Consider the following 19,042-nt stretch of genomic DNA (forward strand, 5'->3'; position numbering starts at 1 on the left):
GGACGACTCGTATATCCGTGTCCGAGGAGCTGGAAGGGTTCAGTGAAGTCTGTGAAGGGGGGAACGTCCCGACTGGACCGGTGGCCTGGGATGGTGTGGGATACGTGCCTGGATACCTTCTCACCGTTCGGATGCCACCTTACCTAATATCGTCCGATCGGCACCTTCAGCCTGGGCTCCCCTGGTGGTGCTTGGGAAGTGACATGGACCCCGCTCTTTCCTGTCCCATTTCGGGATGTAGTGGTTACAATGGATAATGGAATATGTCCCACTTGAGAGATCGGAAAGCCGATTCTCCACCCTCCCTTTACGCATACATGAATACGCAGTCGGGCACGCAGTATGGACCCTCCACACCTCACGCTTCACACCCAAAACTGCCTAAACCCAATCCAATGTAGGTACGCGAACAACGCACCAAAGCTCGGCACTGGCACCCAAAAGTGCCCACGGCGTTGCAACGGTGCCGGGGGAGAGACCGAGTGAGGACCTCAGAGCGGTTGGGAGTCCCCGTCGCGGACGACCATCGAAACGGAGCAGGCCCGCTGACGACCGAATACCACTCTGGTTCCTTCCGGAGAGGTGGGCGGACAAAGTTGCAACGAGGTCAAGCACCAAGACTCGAAAGAGGTATACACGCACCGAAAGAGACAGATGCCCAGAGAGAAAGAGGACAGAATGGTACGTCAGTGGTAAGACGATGGCCCTGCAGAGCGGAGGCTCTTACAAGATACCCGTCCCCCCGGGCCTCGGCCCTCGAGTCCTTTGACTTGATTTCTAGATCGCACCATCTCCGGATCCCGCGCATCTGAAGCATCGGCAGACGTCTACTTGGTGCCTCGCGTCATGTCCGCCGTGCCGTGCCCACCGCAGTCCATGGCCAGATCCTATTCTCCCATGATCCATCCCATGAAGGGCGGCATGGCCCCGGTCTTCACTTCGGCTTCTAGTGGACGGAATCACGGAAATGCATCGAGAGCCTCCATGAGGCTAGGGATCATACGGACCAACGCGGACTACGGACAAATTCGCAACCTCGTTAGCTTGAGACTGTCCGCAACGGGACCATCATCATCCATGACCTTGAGTTATCGTGGCCGATACCGCCATGCACGACAGAATCTTCTCCAAAGGGCATCCACCCCTTTTTTCTGCTTCAGTATCAGCGTACCAGGCATGCCTTTAGATTGCAAGCTTGTCAATGTCGTCTGCTTGCGAGATATCCGCACCATGATGCAGCAGGGGCCTTTTTTGGAATTGCCTCATTTGGTTTGGTCGCTGCCCACAACGACCCCCCGTGCCAAATCTTCCACTGCTCAGAAGCCTTCCTGGAATCCTGGAAGCTGGCACTGGCAGGCAATGATATCCGCACACACCGCAACTGCAAAACCCGGGCACGTCTTGGCAGCCATGGACCAGCAGCGATGCCCGTTTGCCAACTTGTCGTCAGGTCCCTGGGCTTTCATCTCGTCTTCGGCTTCATCGTCTCCACAAGCGCACGCACATCAACGGCTCCGTTCCAAGTCATGGGCTCACGCTTGCCAGTGCCAGGTGGTACCTTTGTCTTTGACGGTATCCATCGCCCGCATATGCCATGGAAACTTGTGATTGAAGACTTCAGAGTTCACGGACGCCAGATACCGTTGGTGGCATTCAGGGTGCCAAGCAGCGATTCAACGAAAAATCTCGCCCCCCTGCCCCCTTTCACTTCCCACGTCTTGGAAAAGTTGGGGATTCAGGACCGGCACTCGAAAGGCTTGTCGAGGGGAGCCCTGCTCGCACTGCAGCCGCACCAACCAACCCGCTTGACTTGCTCGTCCCGTCGCTGGTGTGACAAGCCATGCCGAGCAATCGGCCACCCGTCTGTCACCTGCAATTGACATGGCCTTGTCGCACAAAGTGGCAAGTTGGTGCCTTTTGCTCGAGGCCAGGAAACTCTGTCATCGCACGGCCACTAGTGCTCGCCGACCTCGAGAAGACGATGCATCCTGGGACCTCCCTGTCCAACGGCTTTCAAGCCTGCTTGCCTCCAATCTTGACCGAATATCTCGAGTCCTCGTTGGTCAGATGCGCACCAAGACCGCCCACAACTCAGACCGAGCTTCTCCCATCCCCCCAATGCAAGTCCATCGCCGTGGCGAAGACCACAGCCACGCGTATTGTGCGCGGTCGGGCGCGGGCACAAATGCAGTCGCACATGGTCGATTCCTGCAACTTCTAGACCCTTGCGCAACAGCGATGCTAGCAGCTCAGCAGCCTCGGCGATGAAAAGTTGCAACTTTAGCTCCACTTGACTTGGCTTCTAATCACCGTGGAGACACATGACTCTGGGGTGAGTGGAAGACTCTGAGACTTCTCAGGGCAACCTTCATCACCGCAAGGGGCACTGGAACCGAGGGCCTTGACTTCGAATGGCAGGTAAAGGCGAGTCCAATGCGACTGCAACCCTCGAGTCCTATTCATAGCCGTCCGAGGTCCACAGTGCCGAGGGTGACGAGAATGGGCTCAGCGGACCGGTCACCGACGACCAGAGTCGGGGAGGGAAACCTGCGTTGGCTTCAACGGCGCGGATCGCGATCCATGCCATGTCCTCTTCAGCCCATGTTTTTCGCCCATGCTACCTGTCACTGAACATCGACAGAAGCGCCTTCGCACTCGTGCGCACCTGTCTCAAGTTCTAGACGCGATACAACACCAAACCATCCGCACCCACCACATTCGGCCTTTGCTTGAAGAGCCTCAGAATCGCCCATGCCCGGCCCTGGTCACCGGCCCCCCGGCGCTGTCTCTGGCGGCACAGGCGTGTTCACATGGCCGCTCCCCGAAACTGCATCTATTTCCGCCGCCGACGCGGCTACCTGCTCGTGGCTGCGGCTCTCCGTCGAGTTGACACAGACCAACGATTGCTCCACGAAAGGCGGGTGACGGTGGATCTGATGCTATTTTCTGCTTGTACGCATCGAATAGAGTGACTGCAAGCAGGCAATGCAGGTTCAGGTTTCGATCCTCCCAAGACTCTTGAAAGACATTTCGCGTTATACAAACGGACACGACGAAGGCTTCGAGGTCATCACCGGGTAATCGCTGTTAGTCGGCGGCCGGCGTCTGCGCTGTGACTCGAGTGGCCACAGCCGCAGCCGCAGCAGCCGCATCCCGGAGTGTGGCTGCTGTCTGGTCTACCGTCTTGGTACCCTTTGGCTTTTACACGCCCTAACTTTCCTAAACACGGCACTGCTTATTTATTTGGACGAGGCGGCGGGATGTCGAAGCCGGGAAAGCAAAGGGGAAATAAGCAAGTTGTCCCGGACCTGCAAATGCAGTATCCATGTCTGCGTACGGATCACACAAACACACGCACAAACTCCTTGTTTTGCAGATCGTGGGTCAGACAAGAGTTGCGTTGCGTTGCATTGCGTTGGTTCAGCCAGTGTCATCTCGTACGGACGTATGTACGAACCAACCAACTGTACTGAACTGCCGTTCTCCAATTTGCCTGTTGTCGAGGAGGCAGTCAGAATCAATCTTGCATTTCCACACACCAACTTCAAGCCACCAGCTTTTTTGTTTTCTTCCCCCCCTCCCTCCTTGTTCCAAGGCGTCGTCACTCCTTGCTAGCGCATTGGGCATCCTAGGATTCTTCTGCAGTTTGATGCCGGCTTCGAGTACCGGCTGCATCCACTGTTTGTCAGACAGGTTAGCAGGTCCAACGACAACGATAGATGAGCCGAGACTCGAGACTCGAACGAGATTATCGACAGTCCCTGACTGACGCGGACTGCAATCAGCATGCACCTGCAATCCCAAGGCATGGCAACTGAGACACGCCAAAAGTCCCGCCTCGCTGGATCAAAGGTGGATTGGAGATTTGCCAAGACTCTTGGAGGGTGAAGGTGACGGGCAACACGCAGGTACGCCAATTAGCGTACTTGGAGCCACACGCATGCCGGGGTTGCTGTCGAACGGGCAAGTTGTGACGAAGAGATTCGCGCGCGCGCGCGTCTGCAGGGGGGCGTGGAATGGCAAGTTTGGACGAAGTGCTCACTGGACCATGGCCCCACGGTTGCCGCGCTGTCGGAACCTCTTGGATCTCCCTAGCGCGTCTGGCTGGCGATTCAGAGATCTCTGGGAAGCAGAACCAGGTACTCCCTGACAGGCCCTTGTGTCAAGTTGATGGCCTGACGGGGCGCCGGTAGATTTGGCGCCCTTCTGTCTTTCCCACCCGCTCCCTGCCACACCGAAGACGCCTAGTTGTCTTCCGGTTCGACTCAGGTACCTTGGACTTGAACAACGCGACTTCGGGTAGCCCGCGAACAGCTGTTGCAACGGCTGGTGAGTGGCTTACAGACCTGCCAAGTTGTGTACCGAGCGAGTCTCTCTTTGGATTTGCCTGCGATCAACATTAACGGCAGCCCGATCTTGAAGCAAGTTACCCTGTCCCGGTCGGTGGTGGAGTTATGGTGGTATGTCTTGCCTCTGTCTCTCATGCCTTGGCTTCCTCGGAAAGCTGTACGGAGTACGCTACCTACGCGACAGAGTACTCCATACGGATTCTCTGTATTACTACGGATATTCGTACAGACTTCGAATTACGAATACAGATTCAGCGTTAGCCAGGCAGCCGGCCATCCCAACCAACAAACAGTCAGCCTGCAGGGCGAGGCTCGCGAGCAAAGCAGGGAAAGCAACAAGCAATAGCATGCATTGACGGATGTGGCGTCCGCGAACGTTCCCGCGTCTCATGGATGGGCCTGATGGACCTTGATGAGCCTGATACCTGACGCCCATCACCCGTTCCTCTCATTTTGGAGCTGTTCTTTGGGATCAACACAGGCATGGCACCAGTCCCCAACCCAGTCGGAACAACATTTTGAGCAAAGTTTGGGAAACGGCATGCACATCAAAGTCCACCACAATTGCTCCTGTCAAATGGCCTTGTCGTCTCTTCTCCTGCAATGCGTGCAGCAGTGCCGGAAAGAAGTCCACGGGTGGCGTTCCTGTATGGCAGGGCACGCCGCACACGGACGGCCGTCGCGGAGATGGATTCCCACTCTTCTGCGCGACGAAATTGGACAGGACCCGGCGACCACACGATACGATCCACACACCCGTGGGTTGGCCCAGCCCACACGCAGCATTGCTCTCTCTTGCGTTTGGCCCCATGGGTTGGGTTGCTGTCGGTTTGCTGTCCCGATGACGAGAGCAAAGGGCACCGGGGCCGGGGCAAGCCTTAGCCAAGGCAAGGGCAAGGTGAGGCGAGACGAGGCGACGCGTCCGAGAGTCAGAGACTCGAGAGGAGGGAAGTGAAAGGACCGGGCTATCATGAGATTTCCAAGAAGAAAACACACCGACAAAAAAGCAACAGAGTGACAACCGACATGTCTTTTGGTGTTACGTCTGTGGCCATTGTGCCCCATTTTTCGCTCTCTCACTCGGTTTCTGGTGTGAGAAGCTGGTCAAATGATCATGCTGGATGTCACTTCGGACGGGCGGTAACTCTTGTAAAGCAAGACCATTCTTGTTGTTCGTTCATCTCACCATTTTGAATTTTCAAATGTCTGGATTTCAGATGGCAGCAGGCCTCCCTCGGTCTGAAGATCCTGCGACCGAGGACATCCCCGAGTGGCAGAGAGTTTGGCATTGTCAGGCCCCCGACATCACCGACAACGCCGCGCCGCCGAGTCCGGATCTTGTCATTTTGACTTTGGGGGTCCATCCTTACAGATGTTCTACACGTATGGTACGGGATAGATGGGCTAGGCATTTTTTCGTACAACGACTGTAGACTTTGGTGACGTGAGAGGCATCAAACGGTACACTAGTGTGTAGCTCGACTGTTAGGGCCCCTCGCTTTTCGCTCCAAGTACAGTCTCGTCTCGTCTCGTGATATCTCTCTGTGTGTATCTTTTCCCCCATCACCAGCCAGGCACCGATTCCTGCATCATAGTCATCACGCATGGCGGCCGCGGAGGAGCGAAACGGAGCGGATGCGATGATGCGAAAGTGGAATCCCCTAATTCCCCATCCGCATCACCAGCATGTAAGGTACATCACCCTTCCAAACCCCTGCTTCGCTCACTCGCATCGCTCCGCGGGGGAAGGGCAAGAACAAGATGATGGCTAGCTGCTCTGGCACTCTGGCAGGCCTGGCCTGATGAGGGGCCTACGATCACCCGTCCGTCGTCGTCGCCGCCGCCGCCGCCCCCTGTCCGGATGACGAGGAAGATCCCTTATTTTTCTGATGTGCGTCGATTTGCTTGCTCTTTGAGTCTCTTCCCGCACCCAGCTTTGCCAGCCCAGCCCAACGCTGATGTGAACGACCAACGACGTACCCCGGTCCGCAAGCGTACCCCGGCATAGGATGAAACCACGGTTCGTATGCCCTTCCCCTCCACCCTCCCCCTGGCCGGAGGATGCCAGATGGAAGCCTTCTACGGCCAAATCTGAGCACGGACATTTAGCAGTAGCAGCAGTAACAGTTGTTGTCTTGCCTGCAGTGTGCGCTGCACGCAACTCAACGCAGCTCCAGCGCATGAGGAGTGCATTGCAGCGCGGTCAGCGGAAGGAGGATCATGAAGTATTGTCGTTGATGTTGGTGTTGTGTGTTAGTTCCACGCCCCCCTATTGAAGGTCAAGTGGACGATTGCCGCTGCTGGCGAGAAGTGAGTAAAAACCCCGACGGCGACGGCGCCTATGTAATGTGCGTATGACAAAAGTAAGTAGGTAGGTATGTATGTATGTGTGTATGTATGCGTGTCTGTGTGTGTGATGGATTTCCCTCCGATGAAGGAACGTTTCTGGTTCGTTGGTTCCTGGAGAACCCAGAGATCTTCACTGCTCATTACCATATCCTATCGTTCTAGGCTCGGTCGGTCAGCCTCCTTGTGTTTGGGTGTGTGTTCCGAGCTCCGTTCGCTCCGTTCTTACTTCTCTCTCTCTCTCTCTCTCTCCCCGCTCACGATGCAAGGGTGCAGTGGAGGAGCACGGTACGCAAACTTGAAGAGAAGAGCATAACTCGACGGCTTCTCAATTCTGAATCTTGCGGGGGAAGAAAGAGGGCGGGAGAGAGAGAGAGAGAGAGAGAGAGAGAGTGACGTTTGGTTTAGGGGGTACGGATAGATGAACCACGCATATGCCGTCATTGTCACCCGAAGCGTAGTAAAGCAGAGAGCCAAAAGAAGAGTTGCAGTGGTTGACTGCTTGTTGTTTACCCGTACCCCGTATCCCTTTCCTCCTGTTCTGAGGGTAATTACAAAACTTTTCGGCACACGAGTGATTGGTCCTTGCATGAACGTGTCTCTCTTGACTGTCTGTGTGTACGGATAGAGACAGGACAGGACCAGACAGACACGGCTCAACTAATGATCGGCAGGTTCGGTAGCTTGTTGGGAATGTGGAAATCGTTCCCGAAGCGAGTGTGTGAGAGAGCACTCACTCAGACGGTAGTGTAGACCAGATGGCAGAGGGAGGGCCCAGCGAATTCAGGTACCGAGACACCACACCGCAGACACAAGTGCCATCATCCATGGCAAAGCAAGCAAGCAGCTTTGAACCATGGATGGTTGGATGGATGGAGTGAGGAAGAGGTTACACCGTGACCCCACCAAGAAATGGGCGGGAAGCATCGCGCGCACCATTTCTCTTCCCCCAAGACTCTTCTCCAAGACCACCAAGAGGTAAGACGAAAGGAAAATAGCTCGGAGGAAGAATGTGCCCTTTCAGCCTACGGCTCGTTCGGGCAGCTTTCCAACCTGACCTGACCTTACCCAGCACCAGTGCGGCACCACCACATCGACGCATCGCATCGCTCGCTGCAACGCTACCGCTCTTTTCTTAGCTTTCGCTTCTCATGCTACCCTTGCTTGGTACCCCGGTACGAAGTATACAGTAGCTCTCGTCGAATGTGGTGCCTCTTTTCGGAATTCCCTGATGGAACAACACGCACATACACGCGCGCACACACACATTCACAAGATCACACCAAAGAGTACTTTCCAAAACTCTCGGCATATACCTCACTGCAACACACATTCAACATAGTAAGATGAAGTACCTGACAAATTGCTCGAACACAAAGCTGGATAAGAGAGCTCCCGTCGTTCCTGGGGACCGGGTGGCCCATGTCAGCGGCCCTGACGCCCGTCGTTCACAACCTCTCCCCACGTCCACCACGGCATTGACGAGCGTGGCACCTCTTCAGCCTGGCATAGATTGGAAATGACCGGGACTTTTTCAACAACAGCTAAGCTAAGCTAGCTAGCTAGCCTAGTGTCCGATTTTCAAACACGGCTTCTCTCTCTTGTTGCTTTCTTCTTCAATGTCTGTCTTGGTCCGATCGAATCAAAATGCACGTGGAGATTGGAATCTCGCGGACGTGCCGGACAAGGCCCGCAGCGCCAGGTCAGGCACCCCCCCTCCCTCCCCGGAGACTTCAATATCCCAAGTGCCGTGCTGTCAGAAGAGAAGCTACAGGAAAACTAATTAACCAACTTTTCCGTTCGGTCACGTACATTTGACATATTACACACACGCCGTAGACTAATCTGACCGCCTTCCTTTCCGCCGCCAAAGTCGTTCGATTATTCCGGGGGAGGTTTTGGCTCCAGCACGTCACCAAGGCGCGTTGAGTAATAACCTCAGTTTTCGTTTGCCCGTTTGCCCGTTAGCTTAGTTAGCTCTATCTCTCTTTTTCCATCTCAATCTTTCGATAGCGGTAGTGCGCCGCGCCAAACTATGAGCTTAAATTACGCCGCCTCATCACGCCAGATCAGACACATAAACCACACAGACGGCGCTTCGTTGGAACACTTGGAAGCTCGTTTTCGTTGTTCTACGCGAGCACTAGAAGGCCGCTACCGCTACGTTATAATCCACTTTTGCTCTGGCTCGAGACCACTAAGTTTCCTGCAACACGGCAACAGGGCGACTTAGTCAAGGGACCGATGTACACAAGATTGAAAGTGGACCGCAGCCAAAGTATCCGTACCCGGTGACAGCCTCTAACAGACGGGCTCGCTCCCAGTCTCCCGCCTGTCTGCTCTTGGGTGGAGAATCATGGAAACTGGAATTGAGGGATTGCGGGCTTCGAGAAACCACATCTCTCAACCCCCCTACGCCCTGGCAGAAATGAGGGCTTTGGAGTCTGTGAACATGCTTTTCTAACTGCTGTGGGGAGGTTTGGCTTTCCGCTCATCCCATACCCAAGAGCCACGAAGATAGGTTAGTGTAAGGAGTAACTTGCGTGCGTTGCGGCGCGTTGTGTTCTCTGTACGCAACGTGCAGGACCAAAAGACATGCGCGTTCGCTGTTTCTGCCCTCTTCTAAAACATGGCTGTACAGCAAGCGCGGCCCCAGATTCGATCCAGATTTGGGAATACTTTGGTTCACCTCCGAAATCAAAAAAGAAAAATCCCACATGGCTGACACGCCGCCGTTTTCTCCCCAATTCCGCCTCGGAAGCGGACAGGTTCCCCGTCTCACTTTTCCCCCCTTTGCTCTCTCTCTCCCTCCCCCGTGCCTCCTTGATTCTGCCTCAAGGGACGCTGTGCGTTGCGGCTAGTTAAGGTTTGTGTGTGCGTATCTACGTGTGCGTGTATCCGTTAAAAGTGTCTGTGTGTACCCTTACCACGGTGTATCTTCCACAGTTCGCCTTTGATGAAGACTGGGCATGCTGGCTGCTGCGGCGGCGGCGAAAAGAAGAGGTCTTGAACCGAGACGAAAAAGATCGACTTTCTTGGAGGATCTGCTCATTGTCCGTCCATCCCCTTGCTTCGCCAAAGGCAGTCTGCCGGGGTCGGGAGTCATCCGTCGCCCATCAACCCATCACCATGCCCATCGCTTCTGTGTCCGTACCCGTTACCCGTTACCGTCCCCTGCCTTGCCTCTGTCGGTTCTCCTCTCTGGCCGCCTCTTGATCCAGTCCTCGGCCCATTACCCATTGCTCTCCCCGTCGAAGAGGATATTGACGATCGAGGGTGTACGTGAAGAGACATAGACTGAGTGAGAGACAAGATAATCCACTCGGCCGGTCAGTCATCAAGTAAGTTGCCGCCGTCAGTCAACACACAGACATACGCCAATCTTCCAAGAGTTTTTACGGCTTCTTGCTCGTTACTGCGCCGTATCTCGCGAAAGCGCTCGCTGTCTCTCTGAGTCTCTCTCTCGTCTGGCCCCCTGCAATTAGAATAGCACACTACCGCGATCCTTGTTCTCGCTCGCTCTCTCTCACTCACCTCCCCCCCACCAGATATCCCGACCCTTCTTTTTCTTCGCGGCCGGCCAACTCAATAGACGCACCCCTGGGGCCCTACCCTCCATTCCGTCCCGCTTCCCTTTGGGACGCCCTCCCCCGCAGCAGCCTTTCCTCAGGCCCTTTTTTGGTGTCCGCAGTGGAATGGGGGAAGTAAAAGAGAGGGGACAGAAAGCGAGCAAGCTAAGAGAGAGAGGAGAGGTGAACTGTGAGAGAAAGCCAGAGCCCACCGCAGTGCAGTGACCGCACACCCACCACCCTCCTCCTCATCGGCTCATCCACCTCCTCCGGCTCCCCCTTGATCGATGATCTTTTCCATTGGCCGTGGCCTCGGCCGGGCTTCTCGACAACGGTCATGCGTTCATCCGTGGAGTCGACACAGAGCTAATGTCACAGAGGACCCAATGAGCGTCATGCAGATATCCCAGCCGAGATGCCTCTTTCGCTCCTTGATTTCTTTTTTTCTTACTTTTCCCGAGCCGTCTCTTCGATTCTTTCTCCCTCTGCCGTCTTGCGTAAGTACGCAGTAATATGTGTCAAGGGCTTCCGAGAGAGAGAGGCATGTACGTATGATGTCGGGGCCGAGGAGGAGGAGGAGGAGGAGGAGGAGGGGCTTTGGTCAACCATCTGTCCCTGTGCAATATCGTGTGTATCCGTAACTTGCAAGTATACAGGGAACCTTGAGGTGGTTTGTGATCCCCCTTCGCCTCGATGCGAGATCCATAGTATCATTATTTTTGGGGCCAAGCAGACAACCTTCGGCCGCGCCTTTCGGTGCCTGTGCCTGTGCCTTGCGCTTGTGCCCGTCTGGTACCTGAGCTTTTTTCTTGAACCCAGCTCTGGGTTCAGGTTCAGGTTCTTTTTTTGATCTCTCTGCGGCCGCTCCAAGCCAAGGGCCAATTTTGTTTTTTTGGGAAAATGGGAATAGGCGAGGGAAAAGGGAGAGCCCCCGTTCAACCCTGTCTCATTCCCTCCTCTCCATTGCTCCAAAACCGCCCACCTGGTTCTGTACTGATTCAGGTGTCGACATCAGCCTGCCTATTCAGGCCTTCACAGACAAGGTGACCCCGTTTCATCATGGGCTGCTCAACTCTGCTCAGCTGGCACGCCGCTGCAAGAAATCTGTCATCTCAATGTGGGATATCTCTCTTATTTTTGCCTTTACCAACACGGGCCAAGGGTCAGGTATCTCGCTCACTCACTCACTCACTCACACATACTGTGTGCTCTCTCCCTCTTTCGCTCGCTCGCGCTAAGCCGTGCTGGGTTGGGAATGACGGAATGGTGTTGGGTAGTTTATGGGTTCCAGGGCATTCAATGGCAGCACGGCATTAGCCATTCAGCCGAAAATCTTAAGGCCATGGGCTGTGGTGATATAGTTGCTACCATCGTCCGGTTCATCTGTCACTTCGCTTTGAGCGATCCCCCAGGCTCAGCCCAGGTCTTCTTCTCGAACACACAGGGTGGACACTGGAAGAGGAGGAGAAGGAGGAGGAGGGTACCACTGTAGGAACTTGGTACTGCTTGGGAAGAAGGCTAGACGTGGTGGACGGAAATATCCACACCCATACCACATTTACACGCACAGATGCATGTGGCTCAGCAGAGCAGCAGCATCAACAACAGCATCCCGCGACAAGAGCAACAGCTGGTATTAGCTGCCCACCCACGTTCGCGCGTGCTCCGACTGACTTGTTGATGCCAGGAACTGCTGCGGGTGCTGCTGGTGCTGCTCTCCCAGACCACCTTGCCCACCCCTCCCCTACCCTACCCTACAGATCCATCCCCTACCCTGCAGTCCCCTTCCCTCCCCGTCTGTCCATATCCACATGGACAAATCTACATCCACATCCACATCCCAAATACATACACCCACGTCCAAGCCGGGGGCCTGGGGCCTGGCGGCGGCGACGGCGGCGGGCGGGCAAAGCTCGATGCCATGGCATACCTATCCGTACCCGCCTGGCATGGCATGGCATGGCATGAGCTGCTGCTTGTGCTTCTACTTCTGCTTCTCTGCTACGGATACTGCTGCTGCGGCTTTCCTCTCTCGAGTCGGCGAGCCTTAAACCATGTATCGGGTCCCTTTTCAACCATCTCATTCCCCACTGCTACGGTACCTGAGTACCCTCTTCAACCCCAGTCATCCTCGTCCTCCTCGACGCCACCAGTCAGGTACCGAGTACCCTCGAACCCTCGTCGTTGAACCAGCCGTCATTCCTCCCCCCCATCGTGGCCGCTGCTGCTGGCTCCCCGTGCTGGCCCTGGCTCGAGTCCCAAGTCCTCCTGTCCGGATCCAGCCTCGACATTTCTCCGTGTGGATGGCCGTACCCTTCGGTATTAATTCCACCTCTGTCAAACTAAGGAGCAAGGGCTTCCTTACAAGACCGCCTTATTACAACCACGGGTATCCTTCAAACTTGCCATACATAACGGGGCCTGTCAGTTCCAGGCCCAGGAACGCCTCTCAGTCGATCGACCCCGCCATACTATCAGTTGGCACACCCTCAAATTTATACAATATATGATCGATCCTACCTCGTGGGACCTGGGGTAGCCAAGTCCTCTTTCCCTTTTTCATCATCTTCTCTTCCTTTTCCCAAAACGACTTGACGCATCAACGCATCATCCCCTCTCTCTATCTATATATCACTCTCACTCTTACACTCTCTCTTTTGATTAACTTGTTAAGAACCATCTCGGGACGGACCCAACTGCAAGGCCAGACACCTTGACCTTCCGACATCAACCTTACCTTGAATCATCAACATAGAGTGCTGTTATATTACCACTATCGGTTGCTTTTGTCGTACACCTTCTAGCTCATCTAGATCTCGACAAACATCGATAGCTTCCAACACAATCCCTCCAAACACTCCTTTCCCATCTGTCCTAGATTCAACCTCATCTCAGGACATTCTCTCTCCGGAGAGACCCAGATCGTCCTTGTACCAGCTCGAAACAAGACAACCACTTCATAAACCGAAACCACCACACCTGTCCCAATGCTTGTTACCAGGCAGTTTGACACCACCGAGCAGAGCCACTGGTCCTACAGCAAATTTGAGACTCCCCTCCACAAGGCCCCTTCCACTCCTCCACGCATGTCGAACCAGTTCGAAGCTCCGTTGCCCACGCCTCCCGAGTGGCAAGGGCAGCAGTACTCTTACCTCCCAGGGCCGGAAAACAACGTCTTCTCCCAGGCGTACGGAGCTGGCAATGAGACTTCGGATGCGTCGCAACCTCGCACTGCAACCGGCGCCCCTGCACAAGTAGAGATCCAGACGAAGCAAGAACCTGGTCTGGAAAACCGCGGAACAGCAGACCCCCTTGGACTTCGTCAAGTGAAGCAGCCCACTCCGGAAGACGAGCCAGAGGACAGACAGCAGCAACAGCAACAGCAGGAACAGCGACAGGCATCGCAGTCCTTGGAGAAGACCGCAGAGTCGGTATCTCAGGAATCTCCGGCGTCGACAGATATGCAGGGTCAGACAATGATCTCAAACCCGGCTTCATCAACAGAGCTCGGTGCCGATGTGTCTGCATCCCAGATGGACAATGATGAGGGTAGCTTGAGCAAGGACGAGGACGACGACGTGCTTGACGATGATGATATGCTCGACGACGGCGATGGAACCCCACAGACGGCCGCAGAGCGGACAGCAGCCCGGAGGAAGATGAAGCGTTTCCGGTTAGTTGAAGCAGACATGAGGCATTGTCAGCGGTATACTAACCACGACGATAGTCTCACACACCAACAGACGAGATTCCTCATGAGTGAATTTGCTAAGCAGCCTCACCCTGATGCCGCCCACAGAGAACGTCTGTCAAGAGAGATCCCCGGCCTGAGCCCCCGTCAAGTACAAGTCTGGTTCCAGAACCGGTGAGTTTGCTCACAACCCAACAACCATAAAGAGACAGTGGAACTAATCCTGTTCATCAAACAGCCGTGCGAAGATTAAGCGTCTTACAGCCGATGACCGTGACCGCATGATCAAGATGCGTGCGGTCCCCGACGACTTTGACAATGTTCAGGCTCTTCACTCCCCCTACGGCGCGGTCCACGGTCTCAACACTCCTATGTCGTCCCCCATGAACTTTGGAACACAGTCATACGCCGACCACATGATTCGTCCTTTGATGGTCGACGTCCGCAGGGCAGAGGGTGGCGAGGAGCACATGTCGTCTACGGGACTCAGCCCTGGATTTGGAAGCATCGGATTCACTCCCCCGGGAACCATGAGCAGCCCAGATATCCTGTCTCCCATGACACCCAACTCGACCGGCGACCACCGCTACGGATACGGCAGCCACCTGTCGCCCATGGGCCCCGGTCCCCGAACCTCAAACCCCTTTGCGCGACAGGGTGCCCTCGAGAACTCCATGTCCATGCACCGCGGCCAGCCCAGCCGACCTCTCCAGCCTCTCCAGCTCCGCGAGACCATGAACCGGTCAAGGTCGGACCTCAACTCTCCTCTCCGCTCCAGCATGTCCTGGAAGGGCGACGCGATCGACTACAGCACATACCACCACGGAGCTGGCGGCAGCCCTCAGCTGAGTGGAAGACAGCAGTCGGTCTACCAGCCAGAGCAGATGAGCGGCCCCTCAAGCAGCGGCCTCCCTTACGAGTCAAGCTCTTATTCCAGTACGTTATCAACCGGCCATCTCATAGAAACTCGTGTCACTAACCCTGAACGTAGGCAACAACTCACCTCCCGGCATGAACTACTCGAGCTTCCCCGGCGGCCCACCAAACCGCCTCCGCGCCCGCGCCTCATCAGGAACCCTCGGCCTCGACCTCCGCAACCAGTACCGCTCCGTTGGCTCCGTCCCGCCCCCTGGCCACTCCCCGGCCCCTCGCGCCACCTCGGCCCAGTTCGCCTACACCTCCAGCTTGCCCTCGGCCCCGCTCACCGCGCCCGTCGACTTCTCCCTGCCCCGCACGCCCGGCGCCCGACCCGGCGGTGTCCAGGACTATTCGATGCCGCAGATGAGCGCGCCCATCGCAGCGCCCAACGATTTCTCGCAGGCCTTCCACGCCAGCATGAACACCTCCAGCTCGAGGACGCCCATGCGCGACACCTTTGGCGGCGGCGGCCCGATGCCGCCTCATCAGCACCATGGTGCCCACAATGGCGAGTACGCACAGCAGCAGCAGCAGCAGCATCAACATCACCAAGAACAACAGCGTGGAGGAGACGAGTACGGACACGAATTCGGTGCGCTGAAGAGGAAGAGAAGCTTCTCAAGCGGAGCACCGGCCGGACCTGGACCCGCACCCGGACCGCAGGCGTACGGGAGCACAGCATAAAGAAAGAAAAAAGAAACACAAAAAAAAACACACAAACTTCATTTGACTAGACTTTTTGGAAAGTTGGCCAACCCCCAAAGATACCCCAAGGCAAAGGAAGGGAGGAAGAGACAAAGGGAAGGGGGAAATCGGAAACATTTGCTTTGGTCTTTTTTGGGTCGGAAAATCTGATATTTTACCTGTTCTTAGAATAAGGGGGTGCGAGCGCGCTGCTCCAACGACATGACTCTCTCTTGCGTTTGTTGTTTTTTTGTTTGGCCTGTTTTGGTCCTTTTTTTTTTCTACTTCTTGGGTTTCTTGTATGATGAGACGAAAGCTCACAATTTTCTGTCGTTTTGGTCTTTCTCTTCTGCTCTATGCACATATTACTTTTTTGGCAAACTCCATATATCCCCAAATGACATACAAAAAGGGACCTTTCTGTCTTTTACTGCAACTCCCTCTCTCTCTCCCTCTGCTCTTATCTTGAGTGCTTCCCAAGACTGGGTCAGGGCTTTTCTGTTCTTGAAATTTGTCTCTATCAAAATACCCCCCTCTCCAGACGTCAAAACGTGTTTCGATGTGATTTTTTTGGTTTCCGTTTTTTTTGAGTGTTTTTTTGCAGAACAGGGAAGTCGCTAGTATATACCAATACCACTTTCATTCTTTGAAGACACGATGTGCCTCAAACATGTATGCTCAACCGGTCGTAAAAAAACAAACTACCTAGCCCAAGTCAAACCCCATCAGAGTGAGTTGGGCCGCCATCACAGTCTTGCAGTAGGATTTGAGATCTCACGAGGTCTGGGCTACCTTGAGAACCTGAACAGGTGGGGGAGAGGGGGAGGGAAAGGGGGGGCGGGTTTCAAGAAGAGGAGGGGAAACAAAAAAGAAAATATCCCGAGACGGAAGAAAGAAGTGATGGGCTGCAGGTGTAGCTTCGGTTAGCAAGAGAGAGGGAGAGAGAGGTCAGTCACTCCCTACCATCCCGTCTTTACCAATGTTTCCTTTCCAACAATCATGTTTGTGATGGGTTAGTTACCATGGACATTGCCTCGCGTAACTCTGGACGTCTCGTCTCGTCTCATTTCGTCCCGCCCTTGAATACTGAACCGAGGTCGAGATATGAGTTTTCGCTACCTTGCCTACAGCCGAATGCCCCTTCCCAAAAATCACAGCCAAAACAGCGAGTGTAAAGGAAGCTTTCGACTCAAAAAAGGTTGTGCCAGATCAAGCAAGTGGTCGATTCGTCCCTTTGAATCGAAGAAGCTAGACTGTAGGCCAACATGCTGACGATTCTTCGAAAGCTTGCGCTTGTTGGTCAGGAGTAGGATCCCTCCACCAATCTGCCCCCCGGTTCCTCATCACCGGAAACTAGTTGCGATCCGGCCGAAAGCGTCCACATGCTGCAATCTGGTTGGTCCCCGCCTGCCCGTCCGCTGCCTCCGCCGGCTTCATTCTCGGCGGTGTTGGTCCGGGCAAGGGGGAGAGGGGGGGGGGATCACGGGATCTGGCAAGACGGACGAGCTCGCCGGTTCCTCCCCCACAATCCTACTCTTTTTTTGACCTCTTGTTTTGAATGGAGGGATCTTCTTGTTTTTGCTCTTACCAACACCAAGTAGACAGTGGGCATACCTTTCTGGGAGTTGCAAGATCCCCTAACCCCTGATGTCCCGCAGCCGGGCCTACTGCAGCTTACCTTACCTACGAACTTAACCCGACCAGACGGAGGCCATCCAAGGCTACTTGGGGCCCTTTGAAAAGAGCGATGAGACTCTCCAGATCGAGGATACAACCTCGTGAGTCCGAGGAGGTAGTAGATAATGCTACGCAGTATGCTCATCCTCCTTCTAAAGGAATAGGCAGAAGATGATGATTGAAGCCATACCGAAGACCCAATGCCAGTAAGCTTTCTTGCCAAGTCCGCCTGCCTTTGCGTACCCTGGATGAGTCCTTCGTGCGCTTGATTATCCCCCACGCACCCCTCCTCCATTCACTACTCGAGCGGTCGAGATCGGCTTCGTCGGAGTCGACTGGATTAAGCTTAAGCTCCAAGGAACTGAAGCCAACGCGCCTGGTCCTTTATGGACGGTTACACGCCCCCTCCTTCCTCCCCTTCCTGCGAAGCCATGCCTTCTGCCCGGGATGGCTTCGCAGGAAGGGGATATGAGTGGCGGGGGACGATGCTGGTGTTATTCGAATATTCCCTGTCTCAAGGCAGAAAGGAGAAGTACCAACTACTTACACAGTTTCTCCTCTTTTTGTTGGTTTCTGATCACATTGTTGATGTGCACATTTCCCACTTGCTAATCCCTGCCGTGGCTGTCTGTGCAGTGTGAGCCAAGCGTACAACCATCAGCCCATTGTCGCCTCTTCTCCGTCTCTTCTCAGTAGACCGAGTGTCATTATGATGGGTAAAGTTACCGCTAAACATTCAAGCAGTGAGCCTACACAAGCATACAAGGTAACAGCAGCTGTTGTCTCTCTCCAGGTACTACCCCAAGCCATGCTGCGGTGTGGCAAAGATCCGCGGCCCTCTGAATCGTGCCGTGAGCATGGGATCTGCCACGATACACAGGCAACATTCTTGAATCGCGTGTCTTTAGCCGATGAAGATGTGAGCCCCTCTGGCCTGCGCTGTCCTTGACTTATCGGCCTTACATCACTTGCGTGCTGAGGCGAAACCTCTGTGGAGTACACGAGAGACATGTGGTTTCGACGTTGGGCAGCAGGCCACTTCGAGGATGTCTTCGACGTCAGGCCTTTAGGACTCTACTCCGTATGATAGAGGCGGCAAGGAAAAGAGACATTCTGTGGCAGCCACTTGCTACCGTAGCTCATCTGACAGCAGGGATACATGATCCGGGATCCAAGCAGGATTTGTGAGGGCGAAAAAGGGAAAAAGAAAGCATAAAACAAAAAAGGAAGGCCTTTCCCGGATCTGTTGTCTCGGCTGTTCATTCGCGATGTTGCACCTGGTTCCGCACCCTGTATGTGGCAATTGCTTCGAGCCTTCGACAAAGTCGCCCGCTGTGGGATATGAACTCCTCCCGGTGACAGTGACACAGGAATGGTCCGCTTGGGGGGCAGGCAGGTGACCGGCCAATACCCCAACCGCCCGAGAGCTGGATAAATTACCGGAACGTGGTATCAAAGTTAAGCTCCAGCTACCCGAGGGATAGAGTATCAACCTTGTGCTACCCCATGGGAACGAGGCCTTGATGGTACGGGACGTTGTGACCCCCGGATTTTCCATACTTTTGGGGAGGACTGGCGGACTGTACGTCGTGAGGGTTGTCAGATCGATGGAAGGACTGCAGTAGATGTTTACTTACGCGTGGGTATAATCAGCTACATGGGGCCCAGTGAAAGCCAACCTTTGCCGAAGTAATACGGAAGTAGAGATGCGCAAGACATGCAAGAGGCCGCGATTGTCCAGGCCAGCAGCTTCAATGTAGTTGAGTCGGGGAGGAGGGGCGTGTCTTCATCCAGGCTGGGCCAAGGCG

The 19,042-nt window shown here is 54.8% G+C and overlaps 1 protein-coding gene across 1 annotated transcript; it reads left to right on the forward strand.

Moving 5' to 3' along the window:
• Nucleotides 1-13,251: 13,251 nt before the first annotated feature.
• N0V96_003721 (uncharacterized protein) lies at nt 13,252-15,557 on the forward strand (the record flags this gene model as incomplete). The annotated part of the gene is made up of 4 exons (XM_053190626.1): nt 13,252-13,937; nt 13,992-14,129; nt 14,194-14,891; nt 14,947-15,557. The coding sequence occupies 4 exons, from the start codon at nt 13,252-13,254 to the stop codon at nt 15,555-15,557; spliced, it is 2,133 nt and encodes a 710-aa protein (XP_053052035.1).
• Nucleotides 15,558-19,042: the final 3,485 nt, after the last annotated feature.

The sequence above is a fragment of the Colletotrichum fioriniae genome (assembly GCF_027942845.1).
Source record: "Colletotrichum fioriniae strain IMI 355084 chromosome Unknown scaffold_3, whole genome shotgun sequence".
Taxonomy (NCBI): domain Eukaryota; kingdom Fungi; phylum Ascomycota; class Sordariomycetes; order Glomerellales; family Glomerellaceae; genus Colletotrichum; species Colletotrichum fioriniae.